Source organism: Nestor notabilis, unplaced genomic scaffold (genome assembly GCF_000696875.1).
Source record: "Nestor notabilis isolate BGI_N333 unplaced genomic scaffold, ASM69687v1 scaffold4832, whole genome shotgun sequence".
Classification (NCBI taxonomy): domain Eukaryota; kingdom Metazoa; phylum Chordata; class Aves; order Psittaciformes; family Psittacidae; genus Nestor; species Nestor notabilis.
The window spans coordinates 1-27,693 of NW_009917754.1; the positions used below are offsets into that span (position 1 = coordinate 1).

At 41.4% G+C, this 27,693-nt stretch overlaps 1 protein-coding gene across 1 annotated transcript; it reads left to right on the plus strand.

The window, feature by feature from the left end:
• Nucleotides 1-1,294: 1,294 nt before the first annotated feature.
• On the plus strand, nucleotides 1,295-24,112 carry NFKB1 (nuclear factor of kappa light polypeptide gene enhancer in B-cells 1; the record flags this gene model as incomplete). The annotated part of the gene is made up of 16 exons (XM_010009387.1): nucleotides 1,295-1,399; nucleotides 3,273-3,364; nucleotides 4,008-4,146; nucleotides 6,747-6,869; nucleotides 7,906-7,995; nucleotides 8,903-9,097; nucleotides 11,446-11,587; nucleotides 14,782-14,896; nucleotides 17,040-17,241; nucleotides 18,600-18,769; nucleotides 19,625-19,727; nucleotides 20,594-20,715; nucleotides 21,584-21,650; nucleotides 21,947-22,119; nucleotides 22,252-22,429; nucleotides 23,925-24,112. Coding segments are annotated over 16 exons (2,204 nt in total), but the record flags the coding sequence as incomplete, so codon positions are not given.
• Between the last annotated feature and the right edge of the window lie 3,581 nt (nucleotides 24,113-27,693).

The window sequence follows — 27,693 nt, forward strand, 5'->3', positions numbered from 1 at the left end:
CTGCCTGAGTCTTCTTCCCTGTGGCTGTGGTTTACCATGTTCCTGATAGTCATTCTCTAATGACTCAGAAAAAGTACTTTTTTTCTTCGCTTAACAGTCATGCCTATATCATCATTTTTTAAGGAGAAAGTCTAGATGAAGAAGTATTAAATGCAATTGTTCAAAGGCAGTCAGCTTTGCTATTAACTGGGGAGTGTAGTGATGTAGCGCAGCCATTTTGCATATATTCACTGAGTGAAAAAGTGATGTCTGCTCTTATAGCACACATGATGTGCATTTTCTGGATGAGAAAACGCAGTCTATTCATCTGGAGGCTGAGGTGATTTACAAACAGTGTCTTTAAGGAATCTTGATTTTTCATTAGAAAGAATTACAGATTCCATTTGTTTTCCGTACTCTGTCTCACACCTGCATAATGATAGAAAGTATTTGAAAAGCAAAGAGGCAGAGGAGGACAAAGCATCAACAGAGGGGAGAGTGTGTTTCAAGTCATACATACAAAAACTATTGAAGTTCTGAACCTGACCATCAAAATTTTGACTCCAACTATGGGTATGAATAGAGGGGAAATTTTGTATGCATGTTTCTGCAGTTTTAAATTGCTTCAGAGATGTCATTTACTAGTTGCTGAGCCCCCAAGGTAAATCCTTGCTCATTAATTCCGAATTAACATTTATTAATTCCAGTTCTTGGTTTCTGGGGTTTTTCCTAACACTCTTCATTGGCACCATTCAAGCCTCTCCCACAGAGTAGATGCAACTTTTGGTAGCATAACTGTCTATCACAGCTGCTTTTACTTACCAGATGATTGTTCTGTCTTGAGGACTGATGCCTCTACTAAGATCTGTGGAGGTGAGCTTTTTTACCACTGTAAAGCAAAGAACTGCATATTGCAGTGAAATGGTGAGTGTCATGCTGTCAAGAAAACAGGGAAAAAAGTATGTTCTCTTGTAATGCCCTCGTGAAGTTACTGCTGGTGGAGAGTGCTGAATGCAGTTCACTGCTGTGCCACTTTAGTAGCGCAGTAATTCCAGCAGTAATTGTGCTGGAATGGCCAGGGCCATTTATAGTTGACAGTTTAGTTAAAGCTTAGATGATAAAAGATAATGCCTTTCAGATGAAAAACTGTTGATTTATCCATATTTAAAAACATGGACAAATTTACATAGGTTATATTAGAGACTTGTCTTTCTATTGCATTTCTGTGTGTAATGTTTTTTGTGGGTTTTTTTTTCATTTTCATTTAAAACTGTTATGAAAGTAAGCATTTTCTTTTACTCTTTCCTTTCAATAGAAGCTCCCAATGCCTCCAACTTAAAAATCGTCAGAATGGACAGAACAGCAGGGTGTGTAACTGGAGGAGAAGAGATTTACCTTCTGTGTGACAAGGTTCAGAAAGGTAGGAGTCCTGAGTATTGTAAGGCATGCCAGGGTGTTCATCTGGAGTACACGTGAAGCCTGCTGTGCTGCCTTAGTATTCTCCTGCTGTGGTAGTGCAGCAAGAATTGTAAGCACTCAGCCTTTCTGGAAGTCAGGCCAGCAGTCCAGAAAGTGAATAAATCAAAACAATCTGTTGCAAAGCAAATCCAGCTTGTGTTGCCTCCACAGAGACCATGGTATCATGTTTGTTCTTCTCAGATTTCTGCCCTTGCCCATGTTCTGGGGTTTTTGGGGTGGCAGGTCCTGGGGGATGCTTGACTCCATTAACTTAACACCTGCTCTGAATTATGTTGAAGTTTCTGATTTATTATTAAGTTCCTGATGAAAAACAGTAAGAATGAGCATTCTCTGTATACCACTGATGGGAACTGAATGTGTTCAGCACTACTGCTAGTAACTTTGGGTTTATGCTAATGGTGAAGATTACTCAGTGTAAACAGATACTTCTCACTGACTTACTTTGGTAATCTCTGCTCATGGCTATGAATGTGTCAGGATTGGGCCTGCGTGGATTAGAATGCTTTGTTTCTGGATAGGAAGATAATGGTTAATGTGGTTGTTTATAGCATGGGGGCTGAACTAAAAGAAAAAAAACGGGAGTGAGGGAAATCCTTTGCATTTCAGCTATAGGTAGTACTTGGGACTCCCTGATATAAATTGCGTGGTGGAGAAAGTACGCTCTTCTTGCCTGTTTGGAATCAGTCCCTGCATATGTTGTTAAAATCTCACTGACGTTTTGTTTATACAGGCTGTCTTTTTCCACCTCTCTTTCTTCTACCACTTCTGAATGAGAGGGGGCTCTAATGGCTTTTAGGGGCTTTGAAAATGCTGTTTTCTTCAGTAGCATGTATACACCCAGCTGTCAGATGGGCTGAGATGAAACATAACTCTTGTGCACTAAATAAATAAATAAATGAATGTCTGACTCAGTGGAAGCCCTGAGGTGGGGTTTCCCCTCAGCCAGATCAGGGTTTCCCCTGACCTCACGGCTCTCAGAAACCTCCTGCCTGAAGGAACTTGAGCGTGCAGGACAGCAGGACTGGAAATGGTGGTTCATGGTCTTGAGGCTAGCAGGCAATGGGCCAGAGGAAGCAGTCTGTCTGCTCTGAAAGGCTGTCCCACCTCAGGCACCCTAAGAGAGAATGAGCTTTTTCTAGGTTTTTCTCACCAGGAGTGCTAGGAAGGAATACGCTAATGTGATACTTCCCAAAAACTTAAAAAAATATAAATAAATAAATACAAAGAGACCAAAAGAAAACCTGTTTAGAGGAGCAGAAGCCATGTCACAGGTTTCTGGCCCATGCTGTGTTTGGGGGGCGAGGGATCACTGCTGACATGCCACTCGCTCACACCCGTGCTGTCTCTCTGAGCCACAGCCCCAGAGTGGCACTCTGCCAGCAGCAAGCGGAACTTGAACTGTGGCACTTCAGGTTTTGCTGCAGTGTTTTTTGAACTGAAACTGGTGGAGGAGAGAGGGTGGTTTCTACATTTCACGCTTTAAGTTCTCCCCTCCCTGCATGTTTGTTCCAAATAAAGCTCCTCTGGAATGTCTTATAGCCCCAGAATAGGAAGAGATATTGAACCTAGTTCTCCTTTTACTGCTCAGTAACTAACAACTTCAGCGAAGCCATTAGAATTCGGCTGATCTAAAAATAATATCAAAAATGTGTTAGTTATTTTTCATAAAATGTGTAAAGGTGCTAATTCATGTATTATGTAATACTGTCAACCAGCCAAGAACTGACCGTGTTGATTTTTATCTGAAATAAACTTAGCCGAAGGATAAACAAATGAACGAACATCCCAAGGAGTGTTTCTTTCACTCTTTGCAGATGATATTCAAATACGTTTCTATGAGGAGGATGAGAATGGTGGTATGTGGGAAGGCTTTGGAGACTTTTCTCCTACAGATGTACATAGACAGGTAAGTAACAGAGCACATAATTTGTTGTTTATTTTTTTATCTCTGTAAATTAGGATTATATTATAATTAGTAAATGAGGTGAAAGCATCTGTATCCTGTACTAACCTCTTCTTTTGTTGGTTACTTAATAATACACTTTTAACTGTTCTTTAAAGACATACATAAGGTCACTAGGCAGGTTAGGAATGCAGTGTGAGGAAATTGGGAGATAGAATCATAGAATAGTTAGGGTTGGAAAGGACCTTAAGATCATCTAGTTCCAACCTCCCTGCCATGAGCAGGGACACCACACGCACCAGTATAAATTAGGATAGGATATATAAAAGGTTCTCAGAGTCCCTGTGAACTCACTGAAAAAGTCACAGAAGAGATGCTAAATGGTGTGGGGACAAACAATGCAGCAGTGATAGCGTCATGATCTGAAACTCTCTGTGGCAGTTTTGCCTTTCCCAAAAAGCTTTAGGACTCAGAACTGAAAAGTGCAACTGAAAGCTAAAATGGAAGTTTATTGTTGCAGCTTTTTGCTAAGAGTTTTTGCCTCACAATCCATGAACCAACTCTTAATAAACAACCCAAATGTAAACCCAAAGTTTTCAAAACCTGTACTCCATGATGGATGTGCTTATCCTTGTTTTCTTCACAGTTTGCTATTGTGTTCAAAACACCCAAGTATCGAGATGTCAATATCACAAAACCAGCATCTGTATTTGTACAACTGCGTCGCAAATCTGATCTAGAAACAAGCGAACCAAAGCCTTTTCTCTACTATCCAGAAATCAAAGGTAATTCATTAAACCTCTTTTATATAAAATCATAGAATCAGCTAAGTTGGAAAAGACCTTTAAGATCAAGTCCAACCATTACCCTAGAACTGCCAAGACACCCCTAAGTCATGTCACTAAAGGCCTCATCTACATGGTTTTTGAACACTTCCAGGGCCAGTGATTCCCCTGCTGGCTACTTAGAATCATCTGCTCCATGACCTTCCTTGGCACTGAGGTCAGGCTGACAGGCCTGTAGTTTCCAGGGTCCTCCTTCCTGCCTTTTTTATACGTTGGCCAGCCTCCAATCCTCAGGGACCTGCCCACTAGACAAGGAAATACATGTTTATAGAAAACAGAGTATTTGTCTCCTTGTTTGGTGCAACGTGAACCATGATAGCTCTGTGTGGGTTGGTAGGCTTTTTGTTGGACTGGTAGGCAGTAAATCCATGCATATTTGCCTTGCGAGGCTTACTCCCTGTGTGTTCCTTATATGCACACATGCCTGTCCATACAGTAGATGGCACTCTCTTCCTCTGAGTTTCTGCAAAGTAGTATTTGAGGACATTTTTCTGACAGTACTTTCAGATGAAACGTTAAACCAAAGACTCGTGGTTATCTGGTGAAAAAAGGATGTATCTTGCAGTTTTCTCCTTTTACCATCATGCCTCGCAACCTCACTGATGTTTTTCACTGTACTAGTTAAGTATGCCCAAGACACTTGTGAGAGCAGGAAAAGTGCTGTTTTAATCTCTTGTGTAGTTGCTTATTGGAAGTAGAATAGTTGGCATCAGACACACTTCATAAGTTGTTAGTGAAAAGAAGTTTAACTAGCAGATCTGTGCCCTTTAAAGTGTTTGGCATGAATGGCAGCAGTAATCATGGTTTTAAATATCAGTAATGTTAATGATATGGAAATGTCTAGAGGTCCAAGTCAAAATTAGTGTTTCATTGTACTAAGACAGTCTTTCTGCTGGACAGTTTACCTGCTGCAGGTTACGCTATTAAGTCTTAATCTTGCATGTCTTCAGAGCCAAAATCAATACCCTGTCAAAGTCTCTAAAATACATGTATTAGTGGTGATAGACTAAGGAGAGCTGAGGAGAAAGGGATGCTGGTTGATGTCCAAGGGAATCAATCTACTGTACGCTTATTACAATAAAATAGCAGAAAGCATGCATTCACAAAACCTTAGAGTTGCTGAAGGATTTTGTATTGGCAGTGATTTCAGGAATTTTGCGCAAGTATTATGGAAGGTGGAAGCGTACAACTGCAGAGCAAAGCTGCCAGATTGGAAGTAAACCTCTTGCATGTGCCTCTTAATGGAGTAAAATTAATTCAACATGGTTATGTGCATTTTGAGATCCCCTACACAACCTAATCATGAAATTACCATTTAGGGGCTGCTTTTTTCCCTTGTTGGAAGTGTTCAAACAAACTTAGACATGTGTATGTGCATTTTTTGTTTGTTTCTCTGACTAGATTGCTCTCTAGAGTTTTCTGTCCTCCTCAGTGTGAGTATGCCTGGTGTGTGCATGCATACATACTTACAGATCATGTATGCCTGGAAGTAATGCACTTATACGTTTCAGTATAGTGGTTCGTGTATTCCTCTATCTCATTTGATGCACTGACTGATGTGCTTGTGCATGAAATCTCTATTTGTCATATGGCTGTTGAAAACTACTAGATTAATGGACAAAGGATATTTTGTTCTTTCCTCAGCAGCTGTACTGGATTTAACCCCTAATGATTGTATCCCTACTTTTGTAGCTCTTTGGTAGCTCTCACATTTTCACTTTCCCAGTCCTTGAAATCTTTGTGGTTTGTTTTCCAAGGGATCTAAGTACTATCACACTATAAAATATTTAGGCTTTCTTTTCTATCTCTGATCATCATGGTTTGACAGTGTAATGTCCTGCCTGAAAACAAACTATCTTCATTCTGGTAGCTTTCCTGATATTTTAAGTAAATCATTTCAAGCAAACATTGTTTTCACCTTTTCATGCCATCCTTACCCCAAAATAGAAGTTCAAAGGGCACTGCAGGTATGCTGCACTGTTAGAAATCAAAGTGCCTTGTGATTTGCTGACCCTTTCATAAGGATCTGTTTCTGAAGTAGATTTGCTTAGTAGAAAAGCCAGGGCTTGTATTTCTCAAAGGCAAATTTTCTTGAACAAGTTTGTGGTTTGGGGCACTTGTGCTGGTTTATGACTTGGCTTAGACATAGAAGGATTTTAGGACCACCAATTTCCAGAGTTCTAAGTAGATGAGACACTTTCCAAGGAAACTCTTAGCCCCCTAAGACACCTCTGCACATTCCCCTCCCAGTCTGGGCACAAGGCACTTGACATAACTGAAGAGACCACATGAGCCCAAGTGATGCTGTTGGTCTTGCTGGGGGTTTGGCACTAGCTTGTTTCTCACAGGAATTCTCACTGCTTCATTATATACAAACTTGTTCTGTTATTTGGAGTTCGAAGAGACTTGACTCTTCCACAGCACTGCATTTTCCTTTATAAACTAGTAAACTTAAGCAGTGCTTTATGTATTCACATCCCGCTCTGTGTGTGTCCACTTGTAAGAGTGACTCCTTATCCCATCCGTTCCTTCTAACCCAGATAAGGAAGAAGTGCAAAGGAAACGACAGAAGCTCATGCCAAACTTCTCTGATGGCTTTGGTGGAGGCAGCGGCGCAGGAGGCGGTGGCATGTATGGAGGGGGAGGTGGCGGTGCTGGCTCTGGTAAGGCAACAGTTTTGGCCAATAAGGGGAAGGGGTTCTACTTTGAGAGCAGGACAGGTGTTTATTCTGATTTTTAAAGCGTGATGAGTATTTTGTCTCCTTCTAGGTAGATGAGACCTAACTCTCCTGTCTTTATACCAGTGTTACTCATTTCAGTCAAGTATCTCCTTGCTTTCTAAATATTTCATCAGTTCCTTTTACTACTTGGTTATAAGGCTCCTGGTGACTTTTTTTTCCCCTCTTTCTTGAAGCTTTAGGTCATAGATAACACCTTTCTATTTGAGGGAGTTTAGTCAGGAATCCCATCACACCTTAGCTTCGTTGCTTCCTGGGGCCTCAAAGGCACTGAAATTCATGAGAAGCTCAGCGAAGTACCATCTTAGGTGCTTAAAATTGAACAGGTTCTTAATTTTTTCTAGGACCTTGAGTAGAATTTGACAAATTAACCCTGTTAGTGCAAAGAATTATTAAAAAGTTTGCGATACTATTTAGTAAATTTTCTACTGTGCTCTGTCTGTTGAATCCAGGGTGTATCCGAGATGCGTGATCATAACAGCATTGCTTTAATTCTTGCAGCAGAACATTAAAATCTTGTAGATCAACAAATGTCATCTCAACCACAATACCTTTGCAACCCTTTCTTTTAGAGCAGGGGACAGAGCAGCAGTTTTCATATACGAACCTGCATTGCTAGCAGCACATCTGTAACACCAGAATTACATACCTGTTGTAATCACAAAGATTTGAAAGCATAGAGGTAGCATGTGAAGTCTTGGCTGAGTTTTAGATGAAGCATACTAGCGTTTATGTGGACTTAAGGATGTTGGGATAGAGCGTGTCATTAGCCAGCCATCTAGAATTTCTTGGAGTTTTGGAGGGTAGTTCACTTTCAGCCTGGAAAAATTATTTTAATTGGCTTGAATAAAACAGAAGGTTGTACAAAAAATTTCACTTCTCTGGGATCAGTGTTCTAGATGGTATTATCATCGCTTTATGGTGTAATTCTATCAATTCTTAATCTTTTTCATTTCTTTAGGGTTCAGTTATCCTTCATATGGATACTCTGCTTTTGGAGGGATGCATTTCCACCCTGGCACAACAAAGTCCAATGCTGGAATGAAACATGGTAACAGGAAAATGTTGTTCCTGCAAAAGTCAAATTGAGTTTGACCATCTTTATTTTCTTCTACAGTGTGAGCTGAAGTGTCATGCAGGTCTAGCTAAGCATGCTGCAGAGGGCTGGTTTTACCCCCTAGAATCAGTTTCATTTGTAGAACCATTGCCAGCAGAGGGGGTTGTGTAGATTATACTGCCCTGCTTCTCTTCTATTGTCTCCAAGTCTATTCAATAGCTGTGTGTGTGTTCCTTTTTACTACTAACTCCTGAAAGGAGTTGCCAAAACCCGTCCATGTGCTTCTGTATTCAGTGTATGTTTCAAGCAACAGCCCTTTTGCTTGCTTGAACATGCTGGTTTGCAGGTGACTCAAGGACTAGACCAGAGAAAAGGTATCTTCCTTTGTCACCGCAGTCTGGTACTACACAACAGCCCAGGGAAGTAACATAAAAGTCGGTGGAAAAGATAAAGTCAATAATGACATTCTTGGCTTCCTAAAATAAGGAAGTAATTACAGGTTGAATACTCTGTGCTTAGTTCCAAAGTCTTGGGGATGAATTTGCAGTCAGAAGAATAAAGTAAATCTGCATCATTCAGCTAGATTTCCTGGGAATACTTCAGACTTGCATACTTGTATCATAGAAGGAGAAGTATATCTGTTGTTACATATAAAAGTTTATCTTTAAAGGAGAGGCTGTCAGAAACATAACATCACTTTAGAGCAAGTTACATTGCTATGTCTGTCCATGTGTGTTGGCATCTGGAGTACTATGATTCATAAATGTTTAATGATAACACCAATGTCAAAATCAGTATCTGTATAGAGTTTTTTAGGGTTTGGTGTTGGCTGATTGAGCTTTATCACTTGCATAAAAGAGCAGCAGTATTGGACACTAATGGTACTAATTTTTGTTTGAAGGACTATCAAATAGCACAGCTGAACAAGATGGGAAGGGCTCTGACAAACAAAGTGACAAACGGGACATGAAACGTGATGTGAAAGTGGAAACTATGGAGAGGAATGAGTGCAGAACCTTTGGTTATCATGAGGAGAAGGATGATGCTGCTTCTTTCTGTAAAAGTGAAGTAAATGAAGCAAACTGGAGGCGGCAGGGTAAGTGAGCAAGTAAATGTGTTCAGAGTAGATCAAACAGCAGTATGGGCAAAGCTGGTGCTAAAGGTCTGGAAATTCCATAAATGTCTTTGCTGTTTTCAAAATACGGTAATTCCTCCTGGAGTTGACAGGAGGGATTCCACTCCCCCAAGTCTAAGGTCTTTCCCCATACCTAGTGCTGTAGATAATCTTCCACCTTTGTACTGCCTCTGGACAACTGAGCTTCTGCTTGTCATGCAAGGAGAAGAAATAGCTTAGCCCGCTGGGCACATTTAACACTGCTTTATAATAAACCTGTATGAGGAACACTGGAAGCAGTGAAGGTACAAGGCATACAATTCAGCAGTTGTCTTGGCTTCTGATACTTGATAGGCTTTAATGAACGAGTAAATGGATGTTAGCGTGATAGTTGCAATTCCCTGCAATTCTACTGTTAAATGGCGTGCAAAGTAGCATTAAAGGTTTGAATTTAAAATGTAAATGTTCCCATGTGAAAAACACACAGTAAAGTAACACTGTTGGGTAGCAAAGTCTTAGACATCAGACAAAAGGGGAGGAAGGCAAGAGGAGTCAGTAGACACAGTTTAGCAGCAAAGTTGTAAAATATATAAAGACTGTAAATGGCCCTTTCGCAGACAGTAAGATGTCCTTTCCCTGGGTTGTTTTTTCAGAAGAGTTGATGATCACTTTTTTAAAGGGTTTCAGTAATTGTGCTTCTCATAATGTTAAAAAACCAGCAGTTGGACTAGAGAGACGTGGTAGTGGTTGGAATTGAGCAGGAAAGAATTTTTTGTTCTTGGCCTTTACCAAGCACACTGTGATCTAGACCACTCTTGTTTCCTTGGTGAGGGAGAGGGCACGTTATCTTGTGTGTGTCAGCCCTGTGTGATGCTTGCTATTTAACAGCACTAGAAACTGTGGCTTGGGAAACCAGAGTTGCATAGCAGATGGGTTTTAGTTTTAAAAAGCTCCAAGGTGTAGCTTCTTGTGATCTGAGAAACAGACCGTGCTCCTGAGAAAAGCTGAGGAGCTCACTGCTTGCAGTTCTGGCTGTGATAAATCTCATGACTGACTTGGAGAGCAGAATCATTTGCTGCAATGTGAAGAAATGATAATGTCCATTTATCGGTCACCAAGGAGGGGACTGAAATGTTGACCTGGTTTCCAAGTAATGAACATTGTAGGCAGGAAATTGACTGGGTGTTTTTATCTTTTAAGATGGCATGAAAAGAGGGAATTTCAAGCTCCAGATTATATGAAGAATAGATGCAGAAGAATACGCTTCATGAAATAGCTCTTGTAGGTTAGAACATTTGGGTATTAGGCTAAAAGATGCTATTTCATAGTGTTTTGAAAGATATCTTTTCTGTGTGCTTGATAAGGGAAACCAGGGAGCTTCAGCATCCAGTTTTTTGGTCTTTGGAAATGTCTGTAATGAGAAAAGGATGAATTGCTTAATCCCCTTTGCCCTGGATATGTCTCCTCAACCTAATGTCCATTTAATGCTATTACTTAGTGTTATGAGGTAAATAGCAAAGATAAATGTATCAGCCTGGGCATATAGTACATGAACCACAGTGATGGATTTGATAGAACAATAAGCTTCATAGATAGGTAAGTCTTTGGCTTGCAGAAATTATGTGTTTGTAATTGTGAGGGATATGCTTCTGACCCAGTGCAAATGCCTGGTTTTGTGTAACTGGAAATCCTGGGTAATCTTTCCCTATGTGTGCTTTAAACGACAAAGTCTGTTTTACTTGCTTGCTTCTAGTAATTTTTAACCTTGCAAGGTTTTATAGAAACATGAAACTATTCAAAATACAGGCTGGTTTCAGATGATACTGCTTCCAAGAATGACAACAGTGGTTTGAAAGTTCATCTGTTTTATTTTTGCTAGTTTCTTGCTGATACACAGCCACAAAGGTATTGACAGAGCCTCTAGAGTGACTTTTTTCCACAAATGAGTTTCTGCCCTCCTTTTTCTCCCTTTTGCCTCCCCACCATGACAAATTCTGCTTTCCAAAATCTCAGTGGCTGTATATTTTATAAATCTAAAATCAGGATGCTACAAATGCTAAGCATTGTAAACGCTGGAATGTTTTACATAGGTGAGCAGACTCTCTGTGCTGCTGCTTCAAAGCAGGAGAGACTGCATTATTTGAGTAGGAGAGGGGCTCATTCCCTCTATCCTTACCTCTCAGGAGTACATAGCAACCTGTCCCAGTGAATCAGTGGATAATGCTTGGTGCTCTGCACACTGTGTTGCTTTGGCAGCACAAATGCCTGCCCAAGGAAGGTGGTGTTGCAAGGTAGACAACCAAACTGACAAGGGCAAAACTGTTTTGCAGATGGTCTGTTCCTGGAGAAGGCCATGCAGCTTGCCAAGCGTCACTGTAATGCTCTCTTTGATTATGCTGTAACCGGAGATGTGAAGATGCTGTTGGCTGTTCAGCGCCATCTCACTGCTGTCCAGGATGATAACGGAGACAAGTAAGTTGGCCAGTACTTAACTGGGTTGAAACTCATGGTTTTGATAGCAGGATGGTGTAGTCAGTTTGTTGTGTCCCTTGTGGGTGCTGGCCATGGATTGCAGCACTGCTCTCATCAGATAAACACCATTCTCCTTTGTGCTGTTTGGGGGAGGTACAGCTGCAATTTAGACATTTTTTTGTTTCATTTGCAGAAAAGTGACTCACACCACAAAGGTCATTCATCCAGTCAGTACCTGTCAGAAAGTAATCTGGTCTTTCAGGGTATGCTGAGCATGCTGTGAGCCTTCTTGTACTTAAAATCTTGGCTGAGCAGGCCTTCATCGTGATACACAGTTGATGGGGATCCTCAGCTCTGTGCTGAAGGAGAGTGCTTTCTGTGCCATGCTGGACTTACAAGTGTTCACAGGAAGCTTTAAGTTAACAGATGCACCAGGAAACATAGAAACTCTGGAGGGTCCCCCTGCAGGAGGGTCCCTGCTGCTTTTCTGTCACTGACACCAAGGTCTTCCTAAGAGAACAGTATTTTGTTCTTGCTTACATCTGTACTGTACTGTTGTCTTCCAAGAGATCGCATGGATGTCTGTGGCCAGCTTGGCTGCTAATATTTGCTAATATCAGTCCTTCAATAATGTGAGCTGGAGTAGAAATGCATTTTGTTCCTCTCAGCTGTGCAGATTCTGTGGGACTCAGAGACTGAAATACAGTGAGGAACTGATGATTAGTGGTTATTTAAAAGCAAATTCAGCAGTAGTGGCTTTGAACACATGTAAAGATAATCTCTTGAATAAGGAAGTGACATTATCACATCCTCACTTTTTAGCTGGCAGGCTGTGCGATCACTTACGTTTCCTTAAATTGCAGTGGCTTTTACAGTAGAAGCCATACAAGCCTTAAGGTGTCCAGCTGGATGGAAAATTACAAGTGACTGAGACATGCTATCCCACTGCTGGATTACTTGGAGAGGCTTCAACTTTCCCTCCACTTTGAGTGAAAATAGGTCTCGGGTTATTAATAAAACACTGCAAAATCAGAGATAGCTGCTTTTTTACTTTTGCTTTCCGGTTGGCAACCAGATGTCTGCTTTGAGGAAAGCAGGAACATGAATGAGGCAGGAGCTAGCAACAAAACCTGCAAACACTTGGGACAATATGGCTTCTGAGTTTGTTTTTTTTTTTTTGTAATTAAAAGCATGGGCTGGGGTAGGACTTGCATTTAAATGTCAATAAGGTGCCCATCAGATTTGGACAAAGTCAAAATACTTTCCAGAGTGATGGTAAATAGTTGTTTTCTTCCTGAGTCAGGAAGTACCTGCAAATACGTGTGGCTCAAGCTCATGTTGCCTTTCTTCTGGGATGTATTTTACTCTTTGAGCATGTAATACATCTAAATTACTCCGAGGCTTTTTAACAAAACAAAGTTTTGGAGACTCTCCTCCAGCTCTTTCTTCCAGGAGCTGTTTTTTAAAAATAAAAAAAATAAAAATCCATAAACCAATTTCTCTATTTTTCACTTTAATAATGAAAATTAGATGGCAAAAACTCTAGCAGTTTTGCTTAAGCCTTTAAACAAATGTTGCTGTCAGCAATTTTGCTCATCTTTCATCAAAGTAGTGTGTGGGGAATGAAAATGCCTTTATTGGGACCCTCTGTTGTGTTTTATGGCTTTAAGACAAAACACATGAATCCATGACCAGTGCATGTTTACAGTGGGAACTGAGTGACACCAGCTGTTGCTGCATTTATACCAGTACCACTGCTCTGCTCCAGAAGCCTGATGGTGTTACAGCATTCTGCCTCCACAGCGGGGCTCAAATGCAGTTCTTGATGTAGGACTGTTTAAGAAATGGAATTGTCTTGCTCTTTCGTGGTCTAGTCAGCATGTCTTTACAGCATCACATGTAGCGGCAGGGTAAGATTGAAGTACTTGCTACAGGAAATAGAACTAAAGGCAGTAAAAGAGCAAATTGTTTCTGAAGTGAGATTTGGAAATAAAATGTCAGCATGACAGATCATAAGAAGACATAACTACCAGAGAGCTGAGGAACAGCTCTTTATAGTAGTGGTAGGAATGTTTGAACAGCACAGGAGAGTTGAAGGAGGGAAAGTGCTGTGGTACTGCCTAAGGCAGTGTCCAGAACCAATAAAACGGGCCCTTAGAGGATTAATTTGGTTTAGAAATCAAATTTTTTTCACTTAAAATATCTTCTGGGTTTGAGCGCTCTCAGTCTCAATTTCAAAGTGACTCTATGCCCCGAATGGCAAGGAACTTCTTGTTTTTCTGATGGAAATGTAGATGTGAGTATATTTAGGTATATGTGGAGCAGCATAACAAACATGCCAGATGTCCAATGTTGATATTGTGTCCCAGCAGCAATATGCTAGGAAGATGAGTCTAGGGGTTGGCCAGCATCTGTTAAGGGAGAGCTTGGTAGGATGTGTTTCAAAACAAAGGGCATGGCTTTGAAATAAAGTCCAAAGGGAACGAGACAAACAGAGCTCTGTTTGAGATGGGATGTGGGATTCACAACCTCCTATTTTCCTGGTGCCCTTTTGCAAGTACAGCCACTGTGGCTGGTGGTGAAGGAGAAGAGCACGGGAAAGGCCATCACATTCACCCAGTAGAAGTGGTGAAGAAGTGTCTTGCTATGCAGTCACTCATGTCCCAGAACAGGTTTTTCCTTTGGCTTTGAGGTCTCTGGCCACTGCTGCAAACCCTGTGGCTGTTCGTCACCCGGCCGAGTCCTTCGTCATTCTTCTGTTTGAAAATGAAGGAAAGAAAAACCCACAGATGTGGGGAAACCCCCAAGGGAAAATCTGCTTTGATGGCAGAGAGGCCTGTGGAAATTCTGAAGGAAGGTTTTCACAGTGAGAGGTGTTCAGGGCTGCATAATTCAAAGCATGAACTCTGGGGATTTCAGCAAGTTCTGAAACAATTATTTTGTGCTCCAGTGTTTGTATTTATTAGACTACTAGTTGTGCTTTCATGATCGAAGGGTGAAACACAGTTACCTTCTGACAAGCATTTTAATGTTGGCCTTCGTTTTAGGTTGCTGATATTTAGTGCTGAAATTGTGACCTCCAATAGTCAAGTGTTTCTATTAGAATTCAATCAGATCTACAGCAAAACCTTAAAATTTTTATAATCAATTTGAAAATCGTGTGCATTTGTTAATCTGGTTTTTGTTTGTTTCAGTGTCCTTCATTTAGCAATTATCCACCTTCATACTAAGCTGGTGAGGGACCTCTTGGAAGTGATGGCTGATTTGAATTACAATGACATCATTAACATGAGAAACGACCTTTATCAGGTACACAGTTGTGGTGGTGGTATAAATACTGTGGATTGTTCAGCCAGTGAAAAAGAAATTGCACAATTTACTATCTGTCCTACTTCTCTTTTGTTTGTTGGAATGAGCCCCGATCAGACTGTAGGGCAAACAAGCTTAGGTGTAAGGTGGTGGAGGAGCAAAAGTGTGTTTTCACTGGCCTAGTTCATACCTTCCCTTGATGTGAACAAAAATGTCTCCATGCGTTAATCGTAAAAACAGGACAAAGATACAGAATTCTTCAGTTTGTGTCTTCATTATTTGGCTTCTGTGGTTTTAAACCAGCTTTGTGGATCAGTGTGCCAGCTCTGGGCTCTCTTGACCTTTCTAACATAGGATAACTCGGGATGATGAGTCAGTTGCTGCATCATCGTTTTTCTGTTAGCATAGGGAAGCTGTACAAACTATGCCCTTCTTATAGCCCAGATGGTATTTGTGCCCATGACATGAGCACCAGGATTTCCCTTTCATTTCTAGATTCACATTATAGCAAACAAAAAAAAAAAAGCCCATCCCCGTGTCGTTTACCTAGTACAAAAACTGCCAATTCTGTCTTCTCAGAGCCTTGGGCGACATGGCTTAGTGCGAGGTGTCCCTGCCCGTGGCAGGGGGGTTGGAACTAGATGATCCTGAGGTCCTTTCCAACCTAAACCATTCTGTGATTCAGCTTCCTCTGTGACAGAGTCTGAGCTTTTTGTTTTGTAGCTTGGACAGGCTTTAAAAAGAGCTGTGGAACCCTGCCTGGCAACCAGTCTCTTTTCAAACATGCGTGCCATTCGGTTGTCCTAGAGGTAACCAGCTGAACGTTACAGAGCAGTACAATAACATTCCTGTTGTTTATTTTGCTTTGAACAGTAAAGGCAGGTTTTTATTCTACACAGATAGTCCTAGAGAGGGTTTGGCTTTTTTGTTCCCTTTTGCATTTCATTTTTATGTTCGTATAAAGCAAGTTTGAAATGGGGAGGCTGATGAAAGCAAGCAGGAGATTCTGAATTGAATCCTGTGCCCCTTGTTAAACAGAAACAGGACTCAAAACTGTGCGTCACACAAGAAATAAATCTCTACCTACCAGGCCCTCTGTAGCTATTCCGGCCTTACTGCTTAAAACCTGAAGGCAGTGGTGGGAGGGAATGCAGGCTTGGGCTGGAATTTTTGTTCTGTGTAGATAGTCTGGAAGCTGAGTCATACATGTACCGAATAGATTCAGTAATTAATTGCAAATATGTTGACAGATCTATTGACAAACACAAGCTCAGAGCTGGAGTGAGTCTCTTTTTATAGTCCTTTGTTAATATAAGGAATCTTGTGCAATTTTTAGATTATGTTAGTGTTGGAAACGTGATTTCCAAAACCTTACTGGAATGCTTACTGTTTAAATGCACACGTTTCTGAGTATGTTCTGTGTCACACTGTTCACTGGCAGGGCTGCTGAGAATGCAGGATACAATCAATCTTTGGAAATACTTGAAACCTCTTGGCCCAAGAGCAGTGCTGCAGGTACCTGCACAAAAATGGAGAACGTGTGAATGGAATCAGCTAGCTGGACAGGCGCTGCGTAAATGCAGTTGTTCTGCACTTTGACACATGCACAGAACAGCAGGATTTTCTTTTCTGTGCAGTCATTTTAAGGGATAAAGAAAATCTAAGCCCATGGCTGCAAGCCTTCTGTTTAGGAGCAAAATTAGATAACAGTTCAGTGCCAAAGGCAGATTTGAGCAGGCCCTGGAAAGTGTGTGTGCTCCCTCTGTGGCATGAACTTGGCTATTGGGCAGCTGGAAGCAGCATTGCAGTGTCTTAGGGCACAGGGATTACCTCATTTCCCGAGTGCCTTGCACTGCAATGCTTGAACAGCCAGGTCAGTGCCCTGGCTTTATAGAGTAGGCAACATCTTTGTCCCTCCCAAAGTCCAGCTGCTGACACTGGCAAAGCAGCTCTTATTTCTAGTAAGTAGAAACCCTATTTGTAGTGTGCAGTAGAAAAAAAGATACACGTGCCAGCTTTCATTTCTGTTAGCTTTGAAGGAGAGTAACATCTCTCCCTAGGCGCTTTCATGGATTTAAGAGATTTCTGTAGAAGTGATGTAGCTGTTGCTTATCTTCTCATGGCTTGCTTCTGTCACTTCTAGACCCCCTTGCACCTGGCAGTAATCACAAAGCAGGCAGAGGTGGTAGAAGACTTGCTGAAGGCTGGAGCAGATGTCAGCCTTCTGGATCGCCATGGTAATTCTGTGTTACATTTAGCTGCTGCTGAAGGAGACGACAAGATTTTGGGTCTACTCCTCAAGCATAAGAAGATATCTACGATGGTCAACCTTTCCAGTGGTGAAGGTATGAAAAGATAGTGGCTGTGTTTTACACATAACTACCTGACAAACACACCTCAATTCATCATAGAACACAGAAAGATTTGGGTTGGAAGGGACCTTAAAGATCATCTAGTTCCAACCCCCTGCTGTGGGCAGAGACACCTTCCATTAGGCCTGGTTGCTCCAAGCCACGTCCAGCCTGGCCTTGAACACTGCCGTGGATGGGGCAGTCATAACTTCCTGCCAACACAGTGTCTCTGCACAGGTAGATAAAGACCTTGGAAATTGCATCTTTCTCCATCCTGCATATCCTGTCCTTGGCTTTTACACGCCTGCAGTAGTCATATGGGAGAGAACAGAGATGTGTAGGTTTTTTGATTATACAGAACACAGATTACAAAGATTGGTAATGGCCATGTGACACAGTATGGATTTTAATATTCTTACTGTATATTCTCTTTAATCTCACAAAACATCAAGCACTGTGTTCCTCCTGAGGTACCCTGTGCAACCACTGCTTTAAAAAAAATCCCTCCAGAAGAAATGTTTCCTCCTACTCTCTAGTAAATGAAATCCCCTCAAACTTAATTTCTGGACCTCTGTTGAGTTTCATATCTGGTACTTTGTGACCATACAGAACTAGAGCCTATAAACTAACCACAAAGACACAGTTGTCCTGTTTTTCAGTGGCATGGGTCATTCGGATGTTGTACTCCTGCACTAGTATGTTGTAAAATGTCTGACCTAAAAACGTCATTACGGGATTCAAAAAACTGCATAAAGTTCCTCAGAGAGAGGGTGTTTTTGTGTGGTTGGTTGGGTTGGGGTTGGCTTTTGTTTGTTTTTTAAATACAAGGCGTTGTTATTCTCATTCTGGGCTGGTGCAGGTAATCTTGAGGTGATAGAGCAGTGTGACCTTACAGGATGATAGTAAAAAATACCAATGATTCCCCAGACTCTGTCTAGCAGAGATGTTCAGTAGCAGATGGGGCTGCTGCAGGATACCTGCTGGTTTAGTACCAAGATGCAGATTTTCTTTTTAAAGCTTCTCTCCTTTGAGACAAAGAGCTGCTCTAGGTGAGCTCTTCAGTTCCTGCCTTCTGTTCCACCTTGTGTTCTGCTGATTATTCTTTTCATGCATGGCTTTGGCTTGCCATCACTAACACAACTAGTTCCAATTTATACGCAAAGAATGTGTTTATTAACACCATGTTTTAGTGTGTAGGCAGGCAAAGTCAGTCACTTCTGCTCAGGTAACTACAGTAACTGTCACTCATTTTACAGCTGTCACAGTGCGGCCACTTCAAAACTCATTGCTCTGACAATTTCTGTGTTTTTCAAATACTAATGCACATGATGGATGGGGTTTGTTTTGTGCAGGTCTCAGTGCAATTCACATGGTGGTGATGGCAAATAGCATGTCCTGCCTCAAACAGCTGATTGCTGCTGGAGTTAACGTCAATGCTCAGGAACAAAAATCAGGACGAACTGCATTGCATTTAGCTGTTGAACAAGAAAACATCCCCTTGGCAGGCTGCCTTTTGCTTGAGGTAAGGGCAGAATTTCTTTCTCCCACATCTTTTCACTTACGTATTTAAAAACACTTGAAAATCCTTAAGTGCTTCAGAGGAACAGAAGGGGGTTTTCCTGTTTATTGATTTGATTACTTAAATTGGTGTAATGGCAAAATTATTGCTAATGTTACTCGTTACTACCTGTTCAGTTCTGCTGGTGAATCTTTTGTGAAATTGTGTTTTGTGAAAAAAGTTGTGAAATGTAGTTTGTGACCCTGACCTGAGCACATCTGCTGCATTTAGTTTGCACTGGGTAATCCCAGCAACCAGTGAAACTGCTCGTGAACAGCCGCTTCATCTGTGTGAAGTGGAATGTGGGTACAGGAGTGCATACAGAGACAGACAGTTGTGTGTATCTATGAATATGTCTCATCTCTGAAACACCTTGATCATAGTGTGCTTAATGCTACACACCCACAGCTGGCTGTGGTAGCTTTCCTCAGTATCCATGTGTGACTGTGCCTCCAGCCTACCTGCTCTTACAAGGAGCAGCAAGAAGGCAGATTCCTGTGCACGCCAGTTCGGGCTCCACGCGCTGTGGGTAATTGTGTGGCAGAAGTAGCGCATGGAGTGAAGAGTGGCTTTTATCTGCCTGACCTATTTGGGTTTCTGTGCTGTGCCTCCTGCTGTGACACTGGGGCACGCCATCTGTTCCTGAATGCAGACAACTGGGAGTTAGTTTCTAATTCCTTCTTTTCAGACGATGATGAGAGTTTTTACTCAAACAGGCATGGAATGGTGCTTACCTGCATAGTAGCAGTGCGTGAGTCTCTGCAGCTGTATTGTACAGATGTGTAACACTTTTCTTTTTGTCATTCAATTAAAACCCAGGGTGATGCAGATGTGGACAGCATTACATATGATGGGACAACTCCTCTTCACATAGCAGCTGCAAGGGGCTCTACAAAATTTGCAGCAGTTCTCAAAGCAGCAGGTATGAAAACAGATTTTTGCTGGAGAGTTCTCTTTCACAGTGACAATTCAGGTTAGAAGGCTGCAAGCAGATAAGAATGTGCCAGTAAACTTTTAATGATCAGGAGGAATGTGATGTTAAGGCCTGAAGGTTTGTTTTTCCTCAGGAAAATCCTACTTGCAGGTGCCGTACTACTCTTTAGCACCATCTAACGGCTAAAAAGGCAAATAATTTTAGTCAAGAAAAAGCCTCTTTAGCACTCTTAGAAGTTTTTTCTAAAAAAAAAAAAAACCCACAACTTTGTAGTTTTTTATAGCTGAAGGAGCAAAGAAGAGACCCTGTTACATTGTTGGGATAAGTGTTGGCCTGCTTTAAAAACAAAAAGTAGGTCACTGAAAGATGAGCTTTTTTGTGTCTCCTATTTCATATCACTGTGGAAGGGTTAGATTTGAATGTTTATTGAAATTATGTATCAATTGTATTTAGACCTGATTTTTCTCCTTTGAAACAGAAATCCAAACTCCTATTGCTCTGGCTGTGCGTGCTTGGTCTTTATAATAATACCCACACTTTCTCTGACACTAAGAAGAAGAACCACAGCATCGCTTCATCACATACATGCTACGCTCAGTTGAGCCCAGAATGGGACTCAAAGTCTGTTGATAGAATCATAGCTCAATTGTTGGGCCCTAACACTTGTCGTGTTTCCCCTCTTTATAATGGAGAGTAGCTTTATACAGAGCTGTGACAGCACCTAACTTCAGTTGATAAAAAAATCAGCTAAATTAGCCAATTTGCCATTCAGAACTTAGACTACATATTTTAAATATTGTTGCAAAGCAGCTTGAAGCCTTCTCTTAGGAATTTTTTTGCACACTGTTTTCCAGGTGCAAATCCTCACATTGAGAACTTTGAGCCATTGTTTGATCTAGATGATGTGAAAGATGATGAAGATGATGAGGGGATTGTGCCTGGAACAACACCACTTGATATGGCAGCCAACTGTGAGGTACATGGTCTGTTACTTTAGTAGTAAATAATAGTTCAGCTCTTTCAGCTTATTCACTGTATCCACAGTTATTTCAGTGGTGACAAGCTACTACTTCGCCATCAAAATTTATACTAATTCAGCCAAACACCAACCCCCCAACTCCTCCCCGCCCCCCCCATGAAATAGCATTGGAAGGAAGCTCCACTTTACAGACTACTTAAACAGGAGCAACCAGGCACTTCTTAGAATAGTTGCACTACAGTCTGTCTTCAATGTGAAGTGTTCAGCTGGTTGGGCAGCTTGTGTTTGAAGGCCTATGTTCAGAGATGCTCTCTAGTGGGTTTCTTTGCTGCATTTTAAGCATTCTTCAGAATTACAGACTTTGTGTGCAGGGAAAATACACTCTTCTGTCCTACCCAAACAGTGATGAGGTTGCATGGTCCGTGCTTTAGTAGCTGATTATGTCCAATTGGTTTGGTATGAGTGTAAGTACAAGCAGTGAGCATCTCTATAATCACATGGGACTGGGGAGTGGTACTAGCCTTAAGTGAAAATCTAACCCAGGCTTTGTTTTAAATTACTAATTTGCAGACAGGCCATAACTCCTCAAATAGCCACTGCTACTGCTAGTTATTTACTTCAAAGGTTTCCTCTGTATCTTGAAAACAGTTGCCAGATGACATAAGGCAAAGGAGACTGATTTCTCGAGATTTCTCCCTCAAGCTTTGCACAGGTCTTCTGCAGTATCTTAATTCATCCTGGGACAGAAAAAACTGCCCATTTACAGATAGCATTAGGGCTTTATACAATACTACTGAGACTTGTCAAGATAACAGGCACTAACCGGGTTTCTGTTAAATACTGACTTTACTGTATTCTCTTCTAGGTGTATGACATATTAAATGGCAAACCCTATGAGTCAGCAGTGGTTTCAGAGGATTTACTGATGCAAGGTAACATCCGTAAAAAACACTGACAATATCCTTGTAGTAACTGAGTACTGAAAGCGTACTCACAGAAGACATTGCCCTGCAATAGCTTGTAACTGAAATGGGGAGGGAGAAGAGTTACCCTTCCACCTCTCATTCATAGAATGAAGGACACAAAGGAGTACATTTTCAGTATTACATTAGTAAACGCTGGGCTTGATGGACACTAAAATACTCTTTAATTTGGCTTTGTTTCTGCTTAGAAATGAACCGTGCATGATTTGTATAAATAATAAATGGCATATTTCTCTGTTCCCCAGGACATTTGAGAGAGCTGAATGAAAGTTCCAAGACACAGCTTTACAAACTGTTGGAATTGCCTGATCCAAGCAAAAACTGGTCCACTCTAGCACAAAAACTGGGTCTTGGCATACTTAATAATGCCTTCAGGTTGAGCCCTTCCCCATCGAAAACTCTACTTGATAACTATGAGGTAATGTGGCTGGAACAAGTTCTAAGGAACTTGGGCATGTTGAGAATGTTGTCCTCCTGCATGGTGAAACAGTGCAGCCCTTTGGCTTTACCAGCCTGGGTGATGGTAAACATCTGGTGTCTTCTCTCTTAGGTTTCTGGTGGCACAGTTCAAGAGTTGATTGCTGCTTTGAGGCAGATGGATCACACAGAAGCCATTGAAATCATTCAGAAAGCCCTATCCAGCTTGCAAAACTCATCTCACCTGGAGGACAATACAGCAAAAGCTCTTCCCTTGTCATCACCACCCACCTTTGCAAAAGGTGAGACAGGTAAAATTGATGGCAAAACTTTACTTAAAATGGGGTTTTTTCAGTTGTCCCACCTCACCTCGGGCTGCCCATACATCACACAGTTTCTTGCACACAGTGCCCAAGCTGCTTCTGTCTTTCAGAAATACTTTACTGCAGCACAACTTCCTCGTCATAGATATTTGCTAAGGCCTAGAAGAGAAGGGAAAAATGTACCATTTGAATCAGTAGCCCCGCATTACAGTATTGATTATACTGCCTCCCTTTTCTAAAACCAGACATCTGGCATTTACTGATGGTAAATCAGTATGTACTGTCCTTGGATGTACTGGGGTAAGTTTCAGAAGATAAACTAAGCAATGATCTCCCAGGCCTATCATGCTGGTGTCCAACTACCTCCTCAGAGCAGGGCCAGTATTATATTACATGAGGTCACCCATGTTTTGTTCTGTGGAGTTTTGAGCATCTTACTTGATGGAAGTCCTGTGGTGATTTTGGGCAGGGGGCTCTGTTAACAGAAAAACAGAGGTGGTGAGAAGGCAGTATGTCATCAGGCAGATTCGGTCACTGCCTGGCCATGTTGTAAGTAACAATACCCTTTGTTTGCCCTGTTCAAACACCAGTAGTGCTGCCAGCATTCTAATGTGGAAACTTAAACCCTGTGTGGAAATACTGTAAATATTTCTAGAAGGAAAAAAAGAAACACCACCGTAACTCCATCCTGGTCTCACATTGCCAGTTTACTCCCTATAGAAAACTGTTCAGTCACAGAATGAACCTTCACACCTACCCAAAAATGTGCTTGTACACATACTACCCCTTTAGATTAATCTTGAAGGGTAAGAGAGGTTCTGCTGCTCTGCAACATGGATGGATTGCATCACATCACTTATTTTAAGATGGTTGTTTAGAAAAGTAATACTGAACTCTAATGTGATGACCACTGTTCTAGTCATACTTGAGCCCACATCGTGGCTTCAACTCCGATACTGTCCTCCTGCAGTCAGGCACTCCTTTTGTGGATCTTGCACAGAAAACAGCTGCTGCTGACTTCTTCATATTTCAGGCTCACTTACGATGAAAATTGCTCAAGTACTTGTCTCAAAAAGAAATCTGTAAGTGAGATAACATGAGAATGTTTTAGGAGCCTCATCCTGGAGCTGTACACTTGCACAGAGACTATGAACCTGAGAGCCTTTTGCCCTGCTCTTACCACACTTAAGGCAGAAGTCCTGACTAGTGCAGTGACTGACGGCACTAGCATCAGCAGAGCACTAGGCTTCTCACCCCATCCAGGCTTGAGGTGCAGTCAGTCTCTGCCAGCAATGCATCAGATCACATGCTTCAGTCAACCGAAAACATTCAGCACAGCTTTTCCTATTCCACTGTCTAAAGGTAGAGGTATTTTCCTATTTAAGAAGATCTTTAACCCTATTGATTTACATTCCTTAGGCTTTTCTGAAAGCAACATTAGTGAAGCAACACAAATGGTATTTCCCTCTTCTCTCTCCCTCAGGTGAGCTCTACAACAGCAAATTTCAAGACAGTGAAAGCGTGTGTGACAGTGGTGTGGAGACCTCCTTCCGCAAACTGAGCTTTACTTATTCGGACTCTCTGAGCAGCAAGTCATCAGTAACACTTAGCAAAATGACCCTGGGCTACGGACATGAAAGTTCGGTGCAAAGCAGTTATATAGCCAACTAGCAATATTCAGTTAGAAGTATGCAGTTACAGGACATCTACATCACTGTCATCCTGGCCAGAGGGAAGTGAATTGACAACCAAAAGCGTACTGGAGGAACCACACATGAACCTGAACCAACAGTGACTTCAACGCCGAGCCAGTGCATTCTTCCTCAAGTACATCTAAATCATATTCATTTACACACCATATACAATAACTAGGGCTCTACTGCCACATCAATACACAGGACTGGACACTGTGGAATGACTGTCTGAGCTTTTCTGGCTTGTGAGGATTTTCCTTTATAGATGAAAGTCACTCCTTGTTAGTGCATAATACCAACTCAATAAGAAGAGGTAAGGCACACAGCAATCAAAGGATGCAGTTTCTAACTGCTCTTTTCATAGTTTTTGCAGCACAATTGCATGAAAAAAGCTCATAAAATAGGTGGCGAAGAAAAATTATTACTTTAATCACCACAATGACAACCTGGAGAAAAGATAATCCTAAAAAAAAAATCTTGTATATTTCAAATAATGTATTTAAACCTAACTTTGGTGCCTTTTATTCACAAAATTTTTCCAGTTCGGCATTTTCCTGTTGTAAATAGTTTTTTTATATCGCTTCCTTTAAAAAAAATGTGCTTTTTAAATGCTTATTTTTATTTTACTTTTATAATAAAACCCCAAACTAAATTCTCATGTCTACTTTGCTGTCATTTTTACATAGCTGTCAAGTAAAATTTCAGGTTTAGGCATTGGTAGAAGAATCATGCTGATTTACAAGTACTACCATAAATAAATAAATACTCTCAAGTCTTAACACTTAAGTATCTTCTATGGTGGAAGACCAGGAGAATCAGCTACTGCTGAGCAGCTGTGCCTTGGTACAAAAGCCTCTGACCCATGGTCTTTTTAGTTCTCATCATTTCAGCAGCAGGGAATCATCTATGCTGAAACCATCTATTTAACATCTCAGTAAAACTCTGATGAGACAGTTCTTTGGGCCACCTAGAAACTCCTCTACTGTTTCTGAGCAGTATTTCTTGTTTCATGTTAATTCTGAGATAGTGAGTGTAACTTACAGATGTTGGCCTTACTAAGAATGCAGAACAGGTATCTGATTTCAGGATGAAAAAGCAAAGAGCAGCATTGTACCATGGTCACTCACAGGCAGTTTTCTTGGCTCAAAGATGGAAATTGACAGTGGTGTTCTTGGCCCTGCTTAGACTTCAGTAACCTGGGCATCACTCCTGAGAAAAATGAATCGAGAGAAACCTTGAGAATTGTTAAGAGCAGTAGTTGTTGTACTGAATTAAACCATGAGTAATGAAAAGATCTTTGTGAAATTATTTTATATCCAGCTGAATTACTGATTATGTTGCTTAATTCCAGAGAAACAAGATGCATAATAGTAAAAATGCCACTTTTTCAGTTATTGTACGCATAACCCACACATGACGTGTTAAAGGCACGTGGCTTTTGTTCAGTTAATGTTCTTGTTGTGCAGCGTTCTCTTTGCATTCCAGCTGTAACAAAAACAGGCAAAGCTTCTCATATTGTGGGGATGGAGGAGCTTCTTGAGCCCTGGCAGCATTGCTGTCTGAGTCAAATGCACCTTCTGCTGCCACAGAATTTCCAGCACAGTGAAGGGGCTGGCAGAGAGTGAGGTTCCTACAACCCTGCAGGTCACCAGGACATCCCTGGCTGCTGATTCATATCCTTTTAGCCTTATTTCTGAGCAGGTCTGCTTTTAAGCCACCAAAAGACACCTGGGTCTGTATTTCCTTAAGCACTTCATGACCGAATGCTGCATAATGGCTGTTAATCAGGTTAGTGATCAGGCACTAAACAGCAGGACATCTCCCTAGGCCCTGGATATTCAAGGGCTTTAAATGGCAGTTTGGCAGCTTCTTTCCTTGCAGCATTTCAGTTTCAGTCTATTTAACAAAAAAGGCTTTGGGCCGTTTATTTCCCCCCCACACACTTTGTTTAGAAATAGAAAAATATTAACTTAAAAATATTCTCACCAATTCAAACAAACAGGAAGATCACATTTTTACAACTGAGTCACATAATAGGACAACTTTTCCCATCTGCATTTACCCTTAGCACTTAAGTAAGTATGTGTTGCAGGCACGACACACAGTTTGTCAGAACTAGGCGAGAGTAGGAGGTAGAACACACCAGCTAGCGTAGGCTGCTACAGAAAATGGCACAACATCTAGCAGGAGACATTGTGCCCTGGAAGTGTTCACGGCCAGGTTGGATGGGGCTTTGAGCAGCCTGGTCTAGTAGGAGGTGTCTCTGCCCATGACAGGGAGGTTGAAACTAGAGAAGCTTTGAAGTCCCTTTCAACCCAAACCATTCTGTGGTTGTTGTGCAGTCTTCACTGCTCAGCGCAAACCTAGTAGAGAGCCTAGCGTTTACCTCAAGCAGCTCAATTAAAAGAAAACGCTAAAACACTAAGGTTTACTCTTATTTTCTTATTAGTAAGTGGTCATCCTGTACAGGGGCATGCTGATTCTTGTCCCAGTGGCATCTCGGAGAAGGTCAGTCTCCTTGCAGGTACAAGATGAAGGCAGCATACAGAGACACCAGGCTTAGCAAGAGAATGTGTAAGCAATACAGCCAGGTCTTGACAGTAACATTTAAAACAAATGTATTCTTCCTAACAGGTAGTATTCCAGATACATTTATGTGCCTCAGCATCATATCTGCCTCCAGACACAGATTTATCCTTACACCTCCTTGCCCAGAAGGGAAGTGCCATTCCTATTTCACAAGTGTGATGGAATAAACTAAAAATATAGCCCTGCAGGAACCCAGGAATTTGCTGCCTGAGAGCTCCTGTCTACACCTGGCTTACAGAGAGAAACCTCTCTCACTTACCTGCTAAAGAGAGGGTAGTAATGGTGTAACTCAGCCTTAAGTTTTCATTCAGCACAGTAAACTAGCATGTGGACCTTGCTACACCTGGTAGCACAGGGTATTGTCCACATTACCAGGTTACCGTTCCAGATTACCTCTGGGGGAACAAAGCTAAGTAGGGTATTATTTAATAATACCCTTATTAAATGTAAGGGTATTATTAAGTTCTCAAAAGTCACGAATAAGTTGGGTTGGTTTTTTTTTTCTTGGAATGTAGAGAGGTGTAACCTTTGGGTACCCTCAGTCTAGTTTAATATTTTAAATTAATTACAAAGAGGATCAAAATCTGAAATAATTCCAAACTTAATCTGCACTTGCAGTAATTGGAACTTGCCACATTAATCTGCTACTTTACTGCAGTCATAAACACCAGAAACTTGTGGAATGTAGCAGTAAGTTGTGACAAACAGAACACTACAGATTTTCTCTACATTTGATGTAAAAAGGATTATTCAGAAAGTTAAACTGCCCTTGACCTTAGATTGGCTGCCACAGCTGCATTTCTCGTGTCATCTTAGGATGTATTTACAAACTTGGAGATCGATATGGTAGTGGGAAGTTCTAGGCAGCATTCTGAGATTTTGTGGACTGCAGAAATGCTAAGAGTCTTTCTTACCTGCACATCGTGGTGTGTGAAGTGTCTTTTCTAAGCAACTGAAATGCTGTTTCCC